Source organism: Engystomops pustulosus, chromosome 4, assembly GCF_040894005.1.
Source record: "Engystomops pustulosus chromosome 4, aEngPut4.maternal, whole genome shotgun sequence".
In the NCBI taxonomy this organism is placed as follows: Eukaryota; Metazoa; Chordata; class Amphibia; order Anura; family Leptodactylidae; genus Engystomops; species Engystomops pustulosus.
Genome location: NC_092414.1, coordinates 115067874 through 115088835, shown reverse-complemented (window position 1 = coordinate 115088835; position 20962 = coordinate 115067874). Strand labels below are relative to the sequence as shown.

The 20962-nt window shown below is 40.3% G+C and overlaps 1 protein-coding gene across 2 annotated transcripts in view; it reads left to right on the top strand.

Annotated features, from left to right (window-relative positions):
* Positions 1-20962, top strand: part of CPNE8 (copine 8) — a 190703-nt gene that overhangs the window by 45227 nt on the left and 124514 nt on the right. The window contains exons 3-4 of one of the 2 annotated variants that reach the window (XM_072147109.1): positions 12118-12164; positions 14350-14453. The exons of the other annotated variant lie outside the window; for it this stretch is intronic. Of the exons in view, the coding sequence (XP_072003210.1) occupies positions 12118-12164; positions 14350-14453 (151 nt within the window). The remainder of the gene's footprint in view (positions 1-12117; positions 12165-14349; positions 14454-20962) is intronic. 2 annotated transcript variants of the gene reach the window in all.

Below are 20962 nucleotides of genomic sequence, written 5' to 3'. Positions count from 1 at the left end.
CATAATGTAATGGGTGTGAATTAGAGCACCATTTTAGTAAGTTGCCTTCAAATTCTTTTTTCATGATCCCAACATGAAAACAGGAAAATATTATATATTTATATTTTCTTAAACATCTATTCTTGGCAGGTCTTTTGTCCAGAATATTGAGTTTTGTTCCCCCTAATTTCTGCACCAACTGAAGTGATAAATTTAAATTACACTCCAGCTGTCTCTTTTTTTCTAAGCCTACTTGATCAACGGGTTGATGCCCCAAACAATCACTGTGCCACAGTAGCCACAGTATCCACCCAGCAATCACAGGGCCCCCATTATCTACATTAGCCCCAACAATCACAGTACTCCAGTAGCAACCGTGCTTCCTCAGCAGTCACAGTCCCTCCTTTAGCCACTGCCCCCCTGAAGTCACAGGGCCTCCAGTAGCCACAATGCCCCCCAAGCAGTCAAAGAGCCCCCATCAATCACCGTACCCCAGTAGCAACCTAACCAGCAGTCACCCTGCCTCCTTTAGCCACTGTCCACACCAGTCAATGGGCCCCCAGTGGCCACAGTGCCCCGGCAATCACTGTTCCCCAGTACCCACTGTCACAAAAGCAGTCACTGTGGTCCCAGTTGCCACACTGCCCCCCAGTAGCCATGTTGTCCCTCAGTTACACTGCCCTCAGTAGCCACTGTCCCCCAGTGGCCACAGAGCCCCCCAGTGGCCACAGTTCCTCCAATAGCCATGCTGGCCCCTCCAGCAGTCACAGTGTCCCCAGTAGCCACAGCCCCACAGTAGCCACAGTGCCCTCAGTAGTCACACTGCTCCAAGTAAACACAGTGCCCTCCAGTAGCCACGGTGCTCCCCAGTAGCCACATTGCCCCCACCAGGAGTAACAGTGCCCCCACTAGCCTCATTTCCCCTAAACAGTCACTATGCCCCCATCAGTCACTGCCCTCCCCTGTGCTACTGTGAGAAAAAAAACAACATTTACTCACCTTGCCACACTCCCACGAAGCAACACCAGCATCCATCTTCTTCCTTCAGCTTTCGTCCGCTGTACGATATTACTCTGTCATCACATGTTATGACATCACATGTCATCATGTGTGCTGACTTCAGAGCTGGCTAAATCAGCAGGTGCAAACTGAGGGAGGAAGATGGCTGCTGGCGCTGTTTCATTGGAGCAAGGCAAGGTGAGTATCAGATTCTGCCTCTCATTGGAAGTGCAGAAAAGGTCACAGGTCAGATTTGGCCTGCGGGCCTTGTGTTACACCCTTGTGTGACATCCGTGCTCTAGACCTTTTGAAATAGAATGGATCTGTTCAGTGATGCAGAAATAAATTCACAAACATTCTGAGTCGACACATCTTCACTGTCTTCTCAGGCAGAACATCGGCAATTTTTGTTAAAATACTTTAAAGCACTACATTCTTCTTATTTTATGTGATATTCCAGTCTCCATGCTGCCTCTTAAATACTGCACGATGTTACCTTCCGTTTGTATAACATTGATTGAAGAATGGCTCAATGCACTATATTCATGGAATGACACTAATAGAAGCTACATTTTATATAGGAATCCATCTAAAATGAATCAGAATTATTTATAAAACGTCATCCAGAAAGGTGCTCATTTGTTTTTGCTAAAATTTCAATTGTTGATATATAAATATCAATATGATAAAAAGATTGATGATGAGGAAATTTTTTCGATCATTATCGTCAATACTGTGGGGGACATGTGTCTTTATTTCTGCTAGTTTAATTGTCTAATTTTTTGCAACTTATCATTGAGACTTTTGCTGTCGTTTTTCAAGTACACCTTGGCCTGCACCTTGTGCAGTCGGCCTTATGTATTTTTATTTCTCAAATGTTCTGCGCAAATGTTTTATGCGCAAATGTGCACCTGGTCCAGGGCAGGTGCAAAAGAAGGATTTTTTTTTTCGTGGACCCTGTTTTAACATGTAAATTGGAATTATTTTATATGCCTTAAATGTTTAAAAAAAGTTTTAAATTCATAAATGTACATTTTATTGAAATTTACATTAAGGGTGAGGTCACATGTGGCGTTAACACCTGCGTTTTCAAATGCTTCACAACAATTGAGAAGAGCAGATTTGCCTAATTACACTTCTTTGAACATGGCGTTAACGCTTCATTAAGGTGTAAGTAAACATATTGTTAACACATGTATCTTGTAAACACAAAGTTGACAGCAATGTAATTAGGCAAATATCCTCTTCTCAACTGTTGTGATCCATTTTTAAAACGCATGTGTTAATATTATATGTGACTGCAACCTCATATGTCGACATCAAATTCAGGCCTCAAATCCAAAATTCAAGTAGTGTCCACTCCTGTGAATAACCATGGCTTTTGTCCATATGGATTTGAGACATTTGCAACAAAAAGACTAAAAAAAAAAAGCCAAAACTTGTGCCTGTCAGGATAGGAAAAACTAAAGATCAAAGTACAGTGTTGATGAACATGTCACTAATTATACAGACGTTCTTGAATTGTACTGCCTTAAACCAACATTTCTTTACTAAAACATAAGCAAGATTATGAGGACACATTTATTTCTCTGCATTTATATACCAATGTTTCATAATAATTTGGGTGTGAGCCAACATGGAACTTATTTCCTAAAATGTGCAGTGACAAAGAGCCATCAATGTTTATTGCACATATAAAATTTGATAGTTTATATTGTTCTCCAAATTCAAAATTCTAAATGAATGTTAATTTTTTTGCCAAATAAATAACTTAATTACTTGGTGCACCTTGTTTAACCTCTTCCTGACAAGTAGCTGTATCCCTTTTCCTGACCATGCATATTTTGTAAGTTTTAGAAATATTTCAATCTACAGGTTTTTTTTCACGTCTAGAAATTGATGCCTTTGCTGAGATAAAGAACTCTAGTTCTTTGTTAAAATTAACAGAAATGTTGAAATATTTCAAAATATGTGTGTGTAATTTGCTGTAAGAATACAAGTGTTGACCACATCATGATTACACTGTGGCTGTTTTTTTTTATAATTTGCTTTGGTTGTTATTTTTTGCCTTGTCTAGGAAAGTGCGGTCATAAAACTTTGGGGACTTTAGTAAACTTTCAGGGCTTTAGTAAAGTCAGTCAGGAACTGGTTAAATGGTTTAATTTGCTAAGAGTATGTGTCTTTTTCCTGTTACTATAAAATATTATGCAAACAACTTTTTAGAAATTTGTATTTCAAACCTTGTTTTATTTGTGGATAAAGTACTTGTTTTTTGGCGTCTGATTGTACAGATACCGCAATTATGAGGCGATTAACACAAAAGTTCACTGTTTAAGGATATCATCTCTTTTTACATTTTTTACCCACTGAAACTTGACTGATGGCATTGCCAACGAGCCAATGAATTTGAGCAACGTTGTTTTGATTCGCAATGTTCCCCTTATTCATTAGCTTGTTAGCAATGGTGTTTACCGCAGTTTTTTGACCTTGCCAGTAATCTGAGGACCAACCCAAATAATTGCTTGGCAACATTTGTGGTGATTTCAAGGTCACAGTGTTTTGGGAACATTACAAGTTCACTTCATTAACAAAGATGGTACGTATTACTATTTTAAAATATGCATTTGTGAATTACAATGAATTTGTAAACATTTGATCATTGTATTAATGTACACTATATCTGTAGCACATAATACCTACAGAAATTTATTTCCTTAGACTTTTAACAGGTTCCCTTGTAAAGGGCTATCTTCTCTCAGCATGTGCGGTTTTTTGCGTTTAGTTTTGGTTGAAGATAGTATACATAACCCAGCTGCAGTACCTTCTAGCAGACAGTCAGCTGCATAATAGATACTAACACACAGGCATTCTTTGTGTCACAAGACCGCCTTACACTACCCTGTAAAATACTTTTCTATGTTAAAACTTTTAAAACTCAAAAGACATTCTGCTATTAAACTACCTCACTTATAATATTCATCGCTTTCCTTTCTACTGTATATTGTAAGCCCCATGGGCAGAGTCCTCTCTACAGTTTGTTAATTGTATTTTATTTTTTGTATTATGATTGTAAATCCTTTAATATGTACAATGCTATGGACTTAATGTTGCTTTAAATTACATAATAATAATAACCGTGATGATAGTCATTAATGCACATGGTTCTCATTAGTCCCTCTAAGTGACATAAATTGCTTTAATTTAGATAGCATAAAGTCTCTTACAAAGAATGGGGAAAAACGAGAGATCCCCTTGTTCTCCATTATACAACCCTACGTGCTTAAGTCTGCAGAACTGGATTTACTTCTGTGCTCTCAAGAAGTTCATTATCTATAAATTGGACAGGAATAAATGGGTAGACTTAGGCACAAATCTAGGGCAAAGCTAGAAGACGTTATATTATGAAATACTCCAGCCTCCACGGTCCTTATGGCACATTAAAGACAGCATTAAAGCAGATTAGGAACAGAAAGAATGCTGTGACTCTGGACATCCTTATGTTTGTTTTGAAAGGGTGAAACAGATATCACTATTTGTTTAATGTCATTGGGCAATTGAGGTACTCATTTACTAACCAATTACTAAAAAACAAGCCTCATCTTACATACATCACCAATCTTCTCCCTCTTATTCCAAAACTGCCTAGTGCCTTGCAGGTCTCTACTCTACCTTGTTGAGTGGAATCAAAGCAATTTGTTGAGTAAAGACCATTTTTATATCTTGTATTTTATTGAGTTTTCCATATACAAACTCTGGCAAGCTCTGTGCAGTGTTGTGTAATATGTGTGCGCTATATAAATAAAGAAATATTGTATATAATAATTCTTTAATATAATAATAAAGAAATACATGTACATTTCATTCAAATTATGATATATTTTGTAAAGATGAAAGTTTGTTGTATCATGTTACAGATTTGAGATACCTGAGTGAAGTTGGTCCTCCCACCTTTTTCAAATCAAACAAAATTGGTTTCAAACGTTTGTGCTGGTTTGTGCAGCAGAAATTTTCGTTTGTGCCGCTATCATTTTTAAGATTTTAATGAAAGTTTCCAGAGGTCATCAGGTCATCAGGTCAAACAGCCCCCCCACCACCACATTGCCCAAATCAAACAAAACTGGAACCGAACAATTCTGCTTGGTCTGTGCTGCTCACATTTTTGTTTGTGCTGCTTTTGTTTTGAATATATGAACAAAAAATTAAAGATCAAAAGTTCAACCAGCCCCCCACATTAACCGAATCAAACAAAACTAGTGCTATGTTTGTGCTGGTTGGTGCAGCCAAATTTTTCGTTTGTGCCGCTATCATTTCTAATATATTCATGCTTTTTTGCATGAGAGTTCATTTCTTCCAAAGCACAATGGGGGGTCATTTACTAAGGGCCCGAACTGCGTTTTTACGTCGGGTTACCCGAATTTTACTGTTTTGCACCGATTTCCCATGAATTGCCCAGGGTTTTTGGCGCAGGTGATCGGATTGTGCCGCATCGGCGCCAGCATGCACGCGACCGAAATCGGGGGGCGTGGCCATTGGAAAACCTGTAGGATTCGGAAAAATCGCCGTATTTAAAACAAAAAATGTGTCGCATGACACGCACTTACCTGCACCCGGCCTAGCTTGGTGAACTTCCGTGCACTCCGACGGACTTCAGCGCAGCAGCGACACGTGGTGGACATCGGGGGAACTACCTTAGTGAATCGCCGGAAGACACGAATCAGCATCTGAGAACCCGCCGCTGGATCACGAATGGACCGGGTAAATAAATCTGCCCCAATGTTTTTGCTAGCTCCCCCTGGTGATCAAGCCAGGGAAGTGTCACTAGGTTTGTTTTTTACCAGTTCATCCTAAACACCATAAACACCTGAGCATACCTTAAAATGATAGTGACACAAACAAAAATTTTTGCTGCCCAAACCAGCACAAATGAAGCACTAACGTTTGACACCAGTTTTGTTTGATTTGGTTAATGCGGGGGGGGGCTGGCTGAACAAACAAAAGCAGCACAAACAAACATTTGGGCAGCACAAACCAGCACAAACCTAGCAGAATTGTACGGTCCCAATTTTGTTTGATTTGGGCAATGTGGGGGGCTGGTTGACCTCTGATGACCTCTGGAAACATTCATTAAAATCTTAAAAAACGATAGTGGCACAAACAAAAATTTCTGCTGCACAAGCCAGCACAAACGTAGCACAAACGTTTGACACCAATTTTGTTTGAATTGAACAAGGTGGGGGGCCAACTTCACTCAGGTCAGAGGTCGCACTAACATTTTTCCTAAATGGTAAAAATACTCCTCTCACCATTTTTGAGGAGTATTTTTACCCGAGGAGGAGTTTTAAAATTTCGGTAATACACCGCACACATAGCACAGCACACACTGCACACACTCGCAGCTCACAACACAGCACACACTGCACACACTCGCCCCTCACAACACAGCACACACTCGCCCCTCAACACAGCACACACTGCACACACTCGCCCCTCAACACAGCACACACTGCACACACTCACCCCTCACAACACAGCACACACTGCACACACTCGCTCCTCACAACACAGCACACACTGCACACACTCGCCCCTCAACACAGCACACACTCGCTCCTCACAACACAGCACACACTGCACACACTCGCTCCTCACAACACAGCACACACTGCACACACTCGCCCCTCACAACACAGCACACACTGCACACACTCGCCCCTCAACACAGCACACACTGCACACACTCGCCCCTCAACACAGCACACACTGCACACACTCACCCCTCACAACACAGCACACACTGCACACACTCGCTCCTCACAACACAGCACACACTGCACACACTCGCCCCTCAACACAGCACACACTGCACACACTCACCCCTCAACACAGCACACACCCGCTCCTCACAACACAGCACACACTGCACACACTCGCCCCTCACAACACAGCACACACTGCACACACTCGCTCCTCACAACACAGCACACACTGCACACACTCGCTACTCACAACACAGCACACACTGCACACACTCGCCCCTCACAACACAGCACACACTACACACTCGCTCCTCACAACACAGCACACACTGCACACACTCGCCCCTCACAACACAGCACACACTGCACACACTCGCTCCTCACAACACAGCACACACTGCACACTCGCTCCTCACAACACAGCACACACTGCACACACTCGCCCCTCACAACACAGCACACACTGCACACACTCGCCCCTCAACACAGCACACACTGCACACACTCACCCCTCAACACAGCACACACCCGCTCCTCACAACACAGCACACACTGCACACACTCGCCCCTCACAACACAGCACACACTGCACACACTCACCCCTCAACACAGCACACACCCGCTCCTCACAACACAGCACACACTGCACACACTCGCCCCTCACAACACAGCACACACTGCACACACTCGCCCCTCACAACACAGCACACACTACACACTTGCGCCTCACAACACAGCACACACTGCACACACTCGCCCCTCACAACACAGCACACACTTCACACACTCGCTCCTCACAACACAGCACACACTGCACACTCGCTCCTCACAACACAGCACACACTGCACACACTCGCCCCTCACAACACAGCACACACTGCACACACTCGCCCCTCAACACAGCACACACTGCACACACTCGCCCCTCACAACACAGCACACACTGCACACACTCGCTCCTCACAACACAGCACACACTGCACACACTCGCCCCTCACAACACAGCACACACTGCACACACTCGCCCCTCAACACAGCACACACCCGCTCCTCACAACACAGCACACACTGCACACACTCGCCCCTCACAACACAGCACACACTGCACACACTCGCTCCTCACAACACAGCACAAACTGCACACACTCGCCCCTCACAACACAGCACACACTGCAAACACTCGCCCCTCACAACACAGCACACGCTGCACACACTCGCTCCTCACACTACAGCACACGCTGCACACACTCGCTCCTCACACTACAGCACACACTGCACACACTCGCCCCTCACAACACAGCACACAGAGCACACACTCGCCCCTCACAGCACAGCAAACACTCGCCCCTCACAATACAGTACACAGAACGTTACACACTCACACTACACTCACACAGCACACTGCACACTCACACTACACTCACACATCACACAGAACACTGCACACTGACACTACATTCACACAGCACACACTACACTGCACACACTACACTGCACACACTACACTGCACATACTCACCCGGCACTGCGTCGATCACGCAGGCAGCTGCGGGCAGGGAGAGTTGGAGCAGGATGGGGAACAGCAGCTTCGTTGCCCACATGTCTCCCCCGGGGCTGGTGCTCTCACTCTGGGTCTCTCCGGGGCGCCCCTGACACTAATCACTGTGTCACGTGTCCCGCTGAGCGGTTCGGCGCTGTGATCCTCAGCCTGCGCGCTACAGGGAATAATTGCCAAGCGTAACTTTACGCATGGCAATTATTTTGGGGTTAATGGCGCCTCATCATGCGTCTATGACGCGTGGTGAGGCGTTAATGCGACCTCTGACTCAGGTATCTGAGATGTACAAATTTTTTAAGAGAAAAATAGCATAGCAGAGTTGTGTTGTCACATTTTACAGGCTATGAAACGTTTTTTGTAACATGGACATATGGGAGCTCATTATTTCCAGTATGAGATCCACTTTTTAGGTACATCATTTAGGGGGGTTCAATAGATAATATTTTATTAACTCTTCTTGGTGGGGATAAGAAAAATTATTTATTCAGGTTTAGGGTTTTTAGTTGACAGTTCACTGTACCATAAAAATAATGTGTTATCTTTAAGGTCAGTCCGATTTCTATGGCTTTTTTTATGGTTGACTTGCATAATATAAAACTCATTTGTTGAGAAATTAGCTTGTTTTTGCATTGCCTTGTTATAGGAGGCATAACATTTTTTATTTGTTTGCATGGCAAGTTGTACTTTTTATTGGTATCATGTCTGGGTAAATGTTCCTTTTATGATCACTTTTTATCCTTTTTATCTGAGGTTGGATGTGATAATATTGTAATTTTTGCTGGTTTTTAAAAATATTTTTGCGGCATTCACTGTTCAGTAACAACTTGGTTACCCTAGTAGTGATACCCAACATGTAGGGTTTTGTGGGGATTTTACCTTTTTTTTTTTAAAAATGAAAATTGTTATTTTTAAATGTGATGGGGGATAAGGTCATCTTTATTACATTTTTTTTAATTTACACTTTTTTTGACTGTTTCGCTTTGTCCCAGTGTGGGACATGAACAAGTAATCATTTAATCACTTTTTCAATTAAATTTACTGCAATGCTAATGTATTGCAGTATATTACCTTAGTCAGCCTATGCATTATGCATAAACCAGCACTTAAATGTGCCACAATGTGTGTTATTTTACAGGTTTTTATTCTAACTCTTTCCTTATAATTTTATTTTATTTTTTTACCCAACCAACCAGATGAGTACTTGGAACTGCCCCATGGACGCTTTGGTCACATGTACATCTTATTGCGCCAGGGGGTTAATGACCTAACTTTTTTTCAGGATTTTTTTGGAATGCCTTCTACAAGCTACATTTATTTATTTTTGGTCACTATAGTTCTATAGGGTCTTTTTTTAAGGAAAAAATTGTCCTACTTTTATTAAATCTTAATGTACAGTATATTTAAAAAAGAATGCAATTCTGAAATAGTTTTTTCTAATAAAAACAATCAGCATTTATTGGGGACTCTAAATAACATTTTTTTAATTGTGTTTAATATAAATTTTTTCGTTATAGATGATTAAAAATTTGGTTGTTGTTTCCTTTATTTTTATTATTTATGTACTTATATTAAGTTATTTGTTGTACAGGATAAATACTATTACCGGTATATCTTTTTTTGCCTCCGGCGGTGCAGATGTAGAAAAACAAAGTATGTGTGATTTTACAGGAGATAACTTGATCTCTTACATAACAGACAGCCAGGGGTCCCTCAGAGAGCCTCCAGCTGCCTGTGACATCATCAGCACCACAGTATCACAGCTGTGGGGTGCCGATGGGTTGCAAAAGAAGCTCACTCCCTCTGTATCCTCTCGGCCAGTTTATCTGTCATCAGCACACAAGAGACACATATGCCGATGGCACACAGGTCCATTGATTAGAAAAACTTGTTCCATATTTAAACTTGTCAGCACAAATTGACCTAATAAAATACCCCCAGCGTGTTGTCAGATCATGTTTCTTTCATGGCCCAGTGTGGTGGCATCATCCAGAAAATCTACTTGGAAGTGAGCTGTAAATTGGTTGTTAAACAAGGAGAAGAAGAGTTAAACAGTAATCACTGAAGCTCTGTTCAGGGGCCTCCTGAAACGTGGAGCCGACCCTGCTTTTCAGCATTTCTACAGTGTTTTTCTTGACTAAAATGTCACAATGGCACATAATAACATAATAACAATGGCAAGCAAAGCCTACAGCCATTTTATTTTTATGCATGCTTCCTTAGTTGTCATGGCAGCGGTCCATGCCTATGTTACCTTGGGCTGGGCAAGGCCACCAGCTGTCCGTGCTGCTGTTCTAACCCAGTTGAATTTCTGTGTTCCTTGGTATTTTGGCTGCATGCTTACCGCTGTTGTTGGCCAGGGACCCCTCTGTTCCCTGCAAAGGAGTGATGTTCTGAATTTCTTTCTTATGACTCGCTACGTTCGAACACTATGGGGCACATGTATTATCGTCTCTGCGCCTAAAAATGCCGGGATCTTTCTTTTTTTTTTTTGGTGCAGAATTGTTGTGGATCATTTATAATGAGTTTGCCCCAGAAAGAACAGATGTTTCTGACTATGCCAATTCTTCTCTTTATTTTGGCGCAAGTGGGCGTGGCCTAACTTTTCCACATTATTTGTCACATTTATGTGTGTTTTGTCAGCATTTTTAGGCGCAAATTTTGGTGCACAATAGACCAAAAAAAAAAAAATTGTCAGAGACCAAAATTAAGGGTCAGTCCATGTTAGATTTTGGTGCACATCTCGTTGATATAAGCATTTTTATGGCGCATGACTTATTTTTTCCCTCTACCCATTAATTACTTGCAGCTGTGCCCTACTTTAATACATCGGGCTGTGCTTTCCTGAGACTGATCTCCAATGCCGACAGTCATACTTGCGCCAGAAATAGTAAATCCCCCCCCTATGTTTCTGATTCTATTCTGTTGCCATGTTAAAACTTCTGACAGTTACCCTACAAGGTCTCTCATAATGATCAATATTTGTTTAAACAACACAGTAGTATGCCGAAGAACAAGTCCCAGATATCCAGAATTTTGTGTAGTTTGCCGTTATAAAAGACTATTCCTAAAGTAGCATGATGACGACTATATTCCTTCTTTACATTATATTTTAACTAAACCTGCTTAGCGCTGTAGCATTGTAATTCCAAAGAAATTCAGCAGGGATTCCATGGCTCATAACAATCCATTTTAACCAAAATGTTCAGTACATGCTCATTTGTTTCACGGTTTTAAAATATTTTCAAGCTTTACTAATATTAAGTGCATAAATACAGTCCTGTGTTTTAAGTAAAGCGTTAAATGTTATGTTGAAGGGATATTTGGTGAGGTCTTCTACCGCTACAATTAAACATGGTTGTATCTGTGACCTTTTATCAAAGCTTGACATTTCTCATGTTCAGAAAAGGAAACATTTGTTGCAGTGAACATCTATTGTAGCTCACACAGCAGGCAAAATTATAGCTGACAGGATAGTCTCGTTTTCTAGGCCAAAACTCAGGAAGGTAGTGACTCACTAGTTTTCAGGCTTGTTCTAAGTGAATGAAAGTAAGGAAAACAAATTACCCTGCAGCAAGAACATATAAAATAATGACCATGTATATCAGTAGTATACCGTCCAGACATGACTGGAAGGAAGATCATCAGTGACTATTTTTAACATCAATGCTGCCATTCACCATTAAGCAGCAATATCTGATCTTACAGGGAGTGAGGAATAACATAATAGAGATTGCATGTTATTCTTAGCACTATCTGAATATATTAATATTTATGTGCCAAGTATTGTACTGTTAATACAAGTATTTTCATTTTATCCCGTTACAGTATGTGTATTATATACACAAGGTATTGGAAACAAGGAATGGAGAGAGGTAAGATTTCTACTTTAATCTTTGCAATATAAATATAATGTTTTCAGACCCATTATGTGAAGTGTTAATTATTTCTAGATTAGGTTTTTTTTAAGGCCAGGCCTGCTTTAGCTTAGATTTTGGCTATTTTGGCTCAATCCAATGTATGTTTATGTTTTTTGTGTACAACTTGTGAGAACAGGGTCTTGTGTCTTTTGCTGGCTTTTCTGAGGCCAGGCCATAGTGGAATTAGGCCTCATCCACAGGCTTGTTTAGTGGACCATTTTGCACACACGTTCTTGTGCACAAGTCCATTTTGCCTCGGTTGACATCCAAAGTGAGCAGCACACTCATAGTGTGGTGAGACACAATGCATGCACCCTACCTCATCGCACCATGAACGTGCACAATAGAAGTCTATAAGGTCTGTGCGGCCAGCTCACAGTCCGAGAAAAAAAATGGTTGTGTACTACATGAGACCTAAAGCTGCAAATGTCATTCTCATGGAAAGATGAGTAGACATGCATACTACACATTTGGCAGGGTTCTAAAATAGATCTCTTTTATTTGCAAGAAGAGATGTGCCATTTTGATCTCTCTATTCATCTCTGTAATCTACCATATATTTACATAGAAATGATGGACAATTTTCTTTTCTACATAAATACAGAATTCCTCCAGAATGTCACTTATTGCTGAAAAATTTGTCACCCACATACTGTACCTTGTCACTTAAGTAGAAAAGATTATTAACAACTGTGTTCCACAGTTCTTAATATATACCCCTTACAGCTAACTACACGGTGACTCCCACATATATAAAAGATACCCTCCTAACCCAACTGATAAAGCTGTGCTCAAAATACAACTTACCATTCTATTCCCCCCAAAATATATCAAAGTACCCCTCATAGAGGAAATATCCTCCAGCACAGTGTGTTCACTATATAAAACTTTCAGGTTTATTGCAATCTTAAGTAAGAACAGCATACACAGTCGATGCCTTTCGAGACAAAGCTCTTAATCATAGTCTGAAAGCAGTCTCAAAGTAGTAGAAATTCTTCAATAAACTTGATTCCATAATACAATACAATACAAATCCATATATTTGAGAAAATCAAAGAAAATCAAATAACCACATTCAGCCAGTGTCGCAAAAATCTTCTTTTATCTTGCTTTTAGAATCATGAAACAAGTCATAAAGTCATAAAAAAAATTACCCTTTTACAAAATGTATAGAGTGTCCATTTCTTTATTTTGGGTTGTAATCAAACAATTCCTGGCGGAGATTACCTCTGACTCGTGGCAATGGAGACAGTTCACAAGCTGCGTTGCATCTAGCAGAGACTGCGCTCACATTATTTGTGGGGCTCGCATGATTCATGACATTTCTGAGGTCACGCCTCCTTGCATTCTGGTATCTCTCTGATAATTATACTTGCTTGTCTGGAAATGTAAGATTTTTACTTGCATAAAAACTACATAAGATACAAAATATTTTTCACATTTATCACCAAAAATTTCTAAAATATAAAGTCAGATTGTACTGTAATAACTTGAGTGAATATAAGCGATATATACTTTTTGCTGAAAAAAAATACCAGAATGCAATCATTCATTTATAAGAATAAATTGAAGTTACACTCTTCATAACGCTTTCGGTGTAAGGGATTGTATTTTAAAGATCCAGTGGACCTCACATTGTAGTCTATATTCATGAAAGTGTCTAGCTAATGATGTTTCACCAAATTTGCTTTCTTTTTTCTTTTCTGCGTTTGTCTCTATAGTCTGTCTAATGAGATTTTTTTTATAATTTTTAATGGCTGATCTATGTTCATCTAAGCGGATTTTAACTTGTCTAGTGGTCTGCCCTACATAGACTTTTTCCGCACGGACATTTAAACATGTAAATGACGTTCTGACATATAGTTGGATGGGAAATCTTATCTCCTTTTAAATTTTATAGCCTCTCTAAAGTTGGTGAAGTTATAACCAAGATGGCCGCCACAGGTAAAGTCCCTTGATCCTTTAGTTCTCAGTTCACAACCCAAGATAAAGAAATGGGCACTCTATACTTGCATTTTGTAAAAAGAGAACAGAGGACCTTCCGTTCTTTGTTTCCTTTTCACTGTACTGTGTAATTTGTTTGTTTTTTTTTAATTAGTAAAATCTGGAACTCTAAAATTGAATTTGTTTGCCTTTACAGTACGGCAGGACAGAAGTGATCGACAACACATTAAACCCGGACTTTGTAAAAAAGTTTATAATGGATTACTTCTTTGAGGAAAGACAAAATCTACGATTTGATTTGTAAGTTTTTTTTTAATTGTAAGGCATAAGCTACACAGACTATTGTATATATGGTTTGCCTATATGTCAAAAGTACCTGTTTAGTAGAGCACTAGAGCAAATACTTAGAGGAGAATATATGCTATGAAAATAGGCATTCATCTGATTGTGTTTATCTAAGAAAACTAGGGAACACATTCACAAACACCTACAAATTATGAATACCATATGGACAATAAAATACCATATTGACATTGAAACAATTTTTAAAGTAATAATTTTATTTTGTGTTGTTACACAAAGGACCACAACTTTTTTTATTATTAAGTCAATGCACCCATATTGTATCTAAGTTTAATAAGGATGAGATTTTTATTTATACTACTTTTGTATATATCTGAAAGTTTTTATTGTTTCATTTTTTTTTTACTAGCAGTAAAAGAAAAAAAATATCTTTCTTACGTTTTTTGGCAGGTTATGTGACATTTTATTTTTGGGATCATTGTAATTGTGATACCAATCATGTGTATGATTTATTATAAATTAAAACTATTTTTGTTGTAACTAAGGTGTGTGTGTTTTTTACTAACTACGGTAATTTAAAAATTACTAAAACAACATCATTGTAATAAAACATATTGACCTGCTATGATGTATTGTGCTTACCATCCTCCATCCAGACACAGAAGTGACAGTAAGGGAAATGAATAACACTTCTGAGAAGCTGGCTTGCATTGCAGACTTCAGTAAATTTGTGAGAGAAGCTGATTAAGCTGATTTTCCAGCCATATCAGCCAAATCAGTGCAAAATTCTGTGGCAATGTAGCTTTCACCAGTAGCAGTAAAAAATGCTTTTGTATTGTACCATTGTATTGAACTTTTCATTAATTCGAATGACCTTCAACCATCATGGTATCACAGAATGGGAGGTTGAAAAAACATGTTAGATCATCTAGTCTGAACTATAAATCCCACAATGTTGATTCACAAAAAAATAACCCTGATGCAAGTTGGCCCACAGTAGTTAAAATACCTTCCTGACCCCAATCAGTTAGAATAACTCCCTGGATCAAAACCAAATACCGTATATTCCGGCGTATAAGACGACCTGGTGTATAAGACGCCCCCCTACTTTCCTGTTTAAAATATAGAGTTTAAGATATATTCGCCGTACAAGACTACCCCTTTTCCAACGCATACAAAACACCGGTAAAAATTAAAAAAAAAAACAGATTTGAATTTAACATGGTCCTTTTTTCAATTTAAATTCTTATGACATGCAGGTATATAGCAGGAAAACTGTCGCTCATAAACATAAGGCATACAACAACAACATTACCATCGTCCATTTTACTGTAAATGTTACCATACTGTACCTTAAATTTTTATTTTATTAAATATTCCATGCCAAGTACTCAGAAACGGGAAAAAAAATTCCAAATGCAATGAAAATGGTGAAAAAACGCATTTGCTCCATTTTCTTGTGGGCTTGGATATTACGTTTTTCACTGAGCGCCCCAAATGACATGTCTACTTTATTCTTTGGGTTGGTACGATTACGTGGATACCAAATTTATAAAGGTTTTATAATGTTTTCATATATTTACAAAAATGAAAACCTCCTGTACAAAAATTATTTTTTTGATTTTGCCAGCTGTGGGTGGTGTCATTTTTTGCGAAATTTGATAATATTTTCAATGATATCATTTTTAGGACTGTACAACCTTTTGATCACTTTTTATAGATTTTTTAATATTTTTTGCCATTTTCGACTTTGGGCGCTATTTTCCGTTACGGGGTTAAACGCATTGAAAAACAGTTATCATATTTTGATAGATCGGGCATTTTTGGACGCGTCGAAACCTGATGTGTTTATGATTTTTACTGTTTATTTATATTTATGTCAGTTCTAGGGAAAGGGAGGTGATTTGAAATTTTAGGTTTTTTTATTATTATTTTATTTTTTTTTAACTTTTTTTCATTTTTATTTATACTATTTTTCAGACTCCCTAGGGTACTTTAACCCTAGGTTGTCTGATCGATCCTACCATATACTGCCATACTACAGTATGGCAGTATATGTGGATTTTCTTCATTCATTACAATGTGCTATCAGCACATTGTAATGAAGGGGTTAAAACGAAATAGCCTCGGGTCTTCGGAAGACCCGAGGCTACCATGGAGACGGATCGCCACGGATGACGTCACGGGGAGCGGCGATCCCAGGTAAGATGGCGGCGCCCACGCTGTGGAAATATGCAGCAAAGACTTACCGGCTATGGAGAGGGCTCAGTCCGTGAGCCCTCTCCATGCACCGGGACCCGACCACCGCCGTGAATACACGGCGGGCGGTCGGGATTACCGGCGTATAAGACGACTCCAGAGAAGACAGAAGATTTTTCTGTCTTCAAAAGTCGTCTTATACGCCGGAATATACGGTATTTACAAAATATTTTGTTCCCATAATGTACAATATTTTTTTCCTGCAGAAAGGCTTCCAGGCCCCTCTCAAAAATTTCCAAATTATTAGCCATTCCAACATCTTGGTTAGAGAGTTCAGAGAGAACATCTTTTTGTACACCCTGTGCTACTGCAAATTAAATTTGCCCCAAAAGATGGTGAAGAGTATACAGCAAGATTGGCATTTGAAGGGAAAGGGGGTAAGCTCTACAAAGAACTTTACATTTGAAATGCGTTGCAAGGCTGCTTTTTCAAGAAGGCAAATAAATTGAACATTTTTTACATTTGAAGATGCAAGATCAAAGTTGATATTTTTCCTATTACACCCCTGCACTACATGTTCCTCTAATACTGCTCTCTGTAACCATCCCAGTTTTATTACAGTCTCACATTATTGAGCTACTTATTCTCACCGTGCATTTTTATAGAAAACCAAAAAGGAGGGTTACTGTGTTTCAAATAACTTTATTATTTTGTATGTCTCTTTACTAATTTCACTTAATGATTTTAGTTTAAAGGACACCTGTCATCAGGTCTCCGTCACTATTTATGTCACCGCTACCTGTATGAGCAGCTCACAAAGAATCCATCCCAGCCTTTATCTAGTCATATCATACATTAATCATTGTAAAATCATCTTTTCTTTATTATATAAATGAGGCTGGTCACATGGTCAGAGGCAGTGATGTCACCGTTGTTACCCCTCCCCTCTCCTCCCCCTGCTCATGTCTGTGTGTAATGTATAGTAAAGCATTGCTGGTGTGTGTGCTGCATCTCCTGAGACATAGACATCAGCTACACGAGTACCTGTATGTTCTGGTATAATATAGCTGCATTCTGGAGCTGCTTTATCTCTCCTATACACACACAAGCTGCAGGGGGCGTGGCCACCAGCACCAGGAAGCACATCATTATACAGCCTCCCATCATTATACAGGCTGTCAGTCATGCACTGGGGTTGTGGCTGTGCCTCCCACTCATAAATAAGGTGGACAGCGTGAATATGCTAATGGCTCTTTGGACATTTCACAGGTCATTTGCATACAGCTTTAGGACCTCATTGCTTAGGTTTACAGGCATGTAGAGGGACAATGCAGGAATTTGAGGCAATGCTCTCTAATGGCAGTTTATGAAAATATATTTAGGTTAGGGGGTTATTTTGCATGACGGGTTCTCTTTAAGGCCATATTTATCTGGATACATTTTTTAATCAGATGGTTTAATGAGCTTGAAGGGTTTATTAACTGCAGTGCCAGTGTATTAGTCACATTTTATTTAGATTTTTCATCTATAAGAATACCCATTATATGTTTTGATGAATATTAGCTGGGAACAGCATACTGGGACCTCAAATGGTGTATTTCCAGAAGTTTTCATCCTCTTTTCCTCTCTTTCCAGTCTGAGGGAATTCTGCATGAAAACCACTGCATGCATATTGCATATTTGATGTGGATTTGCATATTTGATGCATATTTGATGTGGATTTGATGCAGATTTTCACAGTGAGGATGCACAAGAAAAGTAACCTGATCAGTATTTTATTTTCCACACTGAGCAACAATTTCTGTGCGGAAAAAATATATTGTCTACATTACATTTTCAAAATCACATTCATTTTAATGCTACTGTAATAAGCTGCAGATTTTCCAAACCAAAATCTGTACATGCAATCTGCACGGAAACTGCAACGTGTGCCTAAAGACAAAGGGGCACATTTACTTACCCGGCCCATTCGCGATCCAGCGGCGCGTTCTCTGCACAGGATTCGGGTCCGGCTGGGATTTAAGATGGTAGTTCCTCCGCCGTCCACCAGGTGGCGCTGCAGCGCCGAAAATAATCTTAACGCCCCGGAATGCACCATCCCATAGAAGGTGAAGGTGAGCGCTCCCCAAGCGACACATTTTCGGTTTTTAAATGCGGCGGTTTTTCCGAATACGTCGGGTTTTCGTTCGGCCACGCCCCCCCGATTTCTGTCGCGCGCATGCCGGCCCCGATGCGCCACAATCCGATCGCGTGCGCCAAAAACCCGGGGCAATTCATGTACAAGCGGCGCAAATCGGAAATATTCGGGTAACACGTCGGGAAAACGCGAATCGGGCCCTTAGTAAATGACCCCCAAAGATGTTGTGCCCAAAAAGCAGTTTAGAACCACGTGGTGGGAAGAAATTGCACAGTGCATTTTTACAGTTATCTTCTAGTAAAATAATAAACATTTAGGGCTAGTGTGACATATATTGAAAAAATATTTTTTTTCAAAAATATGCTTTGCTATATTCTGTGTGAGATGTATTTCTCAGTGCAGGGTTTAGCCATTTTGGCACTGGTCTCACCACTAGCACCAATCATGTGTGTTAACGCTTTAAACGCTCCTGACAAAACCGTTAGGGACATTTAAATGCAGACAGCGTGTGCAAGGCACTATTTTCTCGAAGGTTGATGAGCCCTTGAATCCCTGGGAAAATGGCAGCTCACAGGCTGTGGCGGCTCTGACTGGAACCTCACAGGGTCCACTCATCACTTATGAAGCTAAATCTGCCCTTCTGAAGCCCCATGTTACTTTTTACTGTGTGAGTCCTGTCATGTGCGGTTTAAAACCACATAGGGGCATTTCATTGTTACTGTAAGAGAAATTGCTTAATAAACTGCAGGGTGTATTTTTCATTATGTGTGTATATAAGGTGCTAAATGGAAATGTTAAAATTGCTAAAAACTTCCTACATGCTGTTATAGCTTGATGTGTAAAGTTATGAAAATTAGGTGATTTATAGGGGATTTCTATATAGGTTTTTCAAATTAGTTGATCGCTATGACAATTGTTTGAAAATGTTTCATGAAAATTTAGAAAATTCAGACAGCTACATCTCCTAAACTAGAGATAAACTAGAGAGATCCAATGCAGTGGATAGCTGAATCTAAAAATTATATATTAACAGCAACCGTGGATATTTCTTGTTCACAAACAGAATTCTGATCTGATATTCTCCTCTTTAAAATGGCACCAGAGCTGTGTTTCTAAGTGCCATGATTCAGAAGAATTTGCAGGGGCTGTTTGAAAGGGGAGTAGTGATTTTTTTGCTGAGGGGGTCGGCATGGGCTCGGGCTTGCAGGCTATATACTATGGGCTGGCTACATACCATGGTCTGGCTGGTTATATACTGGGGCAGGGGCTGGCAGGTTATATACTGGAGGCTGGCAGGCTATACACTGGGGGCTGGCAGGCTATATAATAGGGGATGGCTATATACGGGGGGCTGGCAGGCTATATACTGGGGCTAAAAGTAAGAAATAATAATGGCTAGAGATACACTGAGCTTATGTGCTCAGCTTATCTCTAACCATTATTATTTATTACTTAATTCACCCAAGATTGAACGGTTCTTTACAAGGTGCTGTAACAATTTTTATTATATTATATACTGGGACAGGCGGATAAATACTAGGGGCTGACAGGATATATACTGGGGATCTGTTGGCAGGCTATGTAAAGGGGCATGCGCTGGCAAGCTATATACTGGGGCATGCACTGGCAGGCTATATAGTGGGGCATCCTCTGGCAGCTGGCAACCTATACAATGTCGGCTGGCAGGCTATATACTGGGGTATGGGCTGGCTGGCTATATACTGGGGACTGGTAGGCTATGTACTGAGAGCTGGCTGGCTATATATTGGGGGCATGGGCTGGCAGGCTATACACTAGACTATATACTGGGGGGTGGATGGCTATATACTGGGCGGCTTCATACTAGCAGGCTATATTCTTGGGCATGGGCTGGCTATATCCTGGGGCAGGTGGCTCGCTGGATATGCTGCGGCAGTGTTTGGCTGGCTACATACATACTGGGGCATGGGCTGGCTTTATACTGGGACATGGGCTGGCTATATAATGGGGTCTGGCTGGCTATATACTTAGGTCTGGCTGGCTATATACTGGGGCAGGGGCTGGCTATACACTAGGGTAAAGGCTGGCTATATTCTGTGGCAGTGGCTGGCTAGATATACTTGGACAGGGGCTGGCTATATACTTGGACAGGGGCTGGCTATATACTTGGACAGGGGCTGGCTATATACTT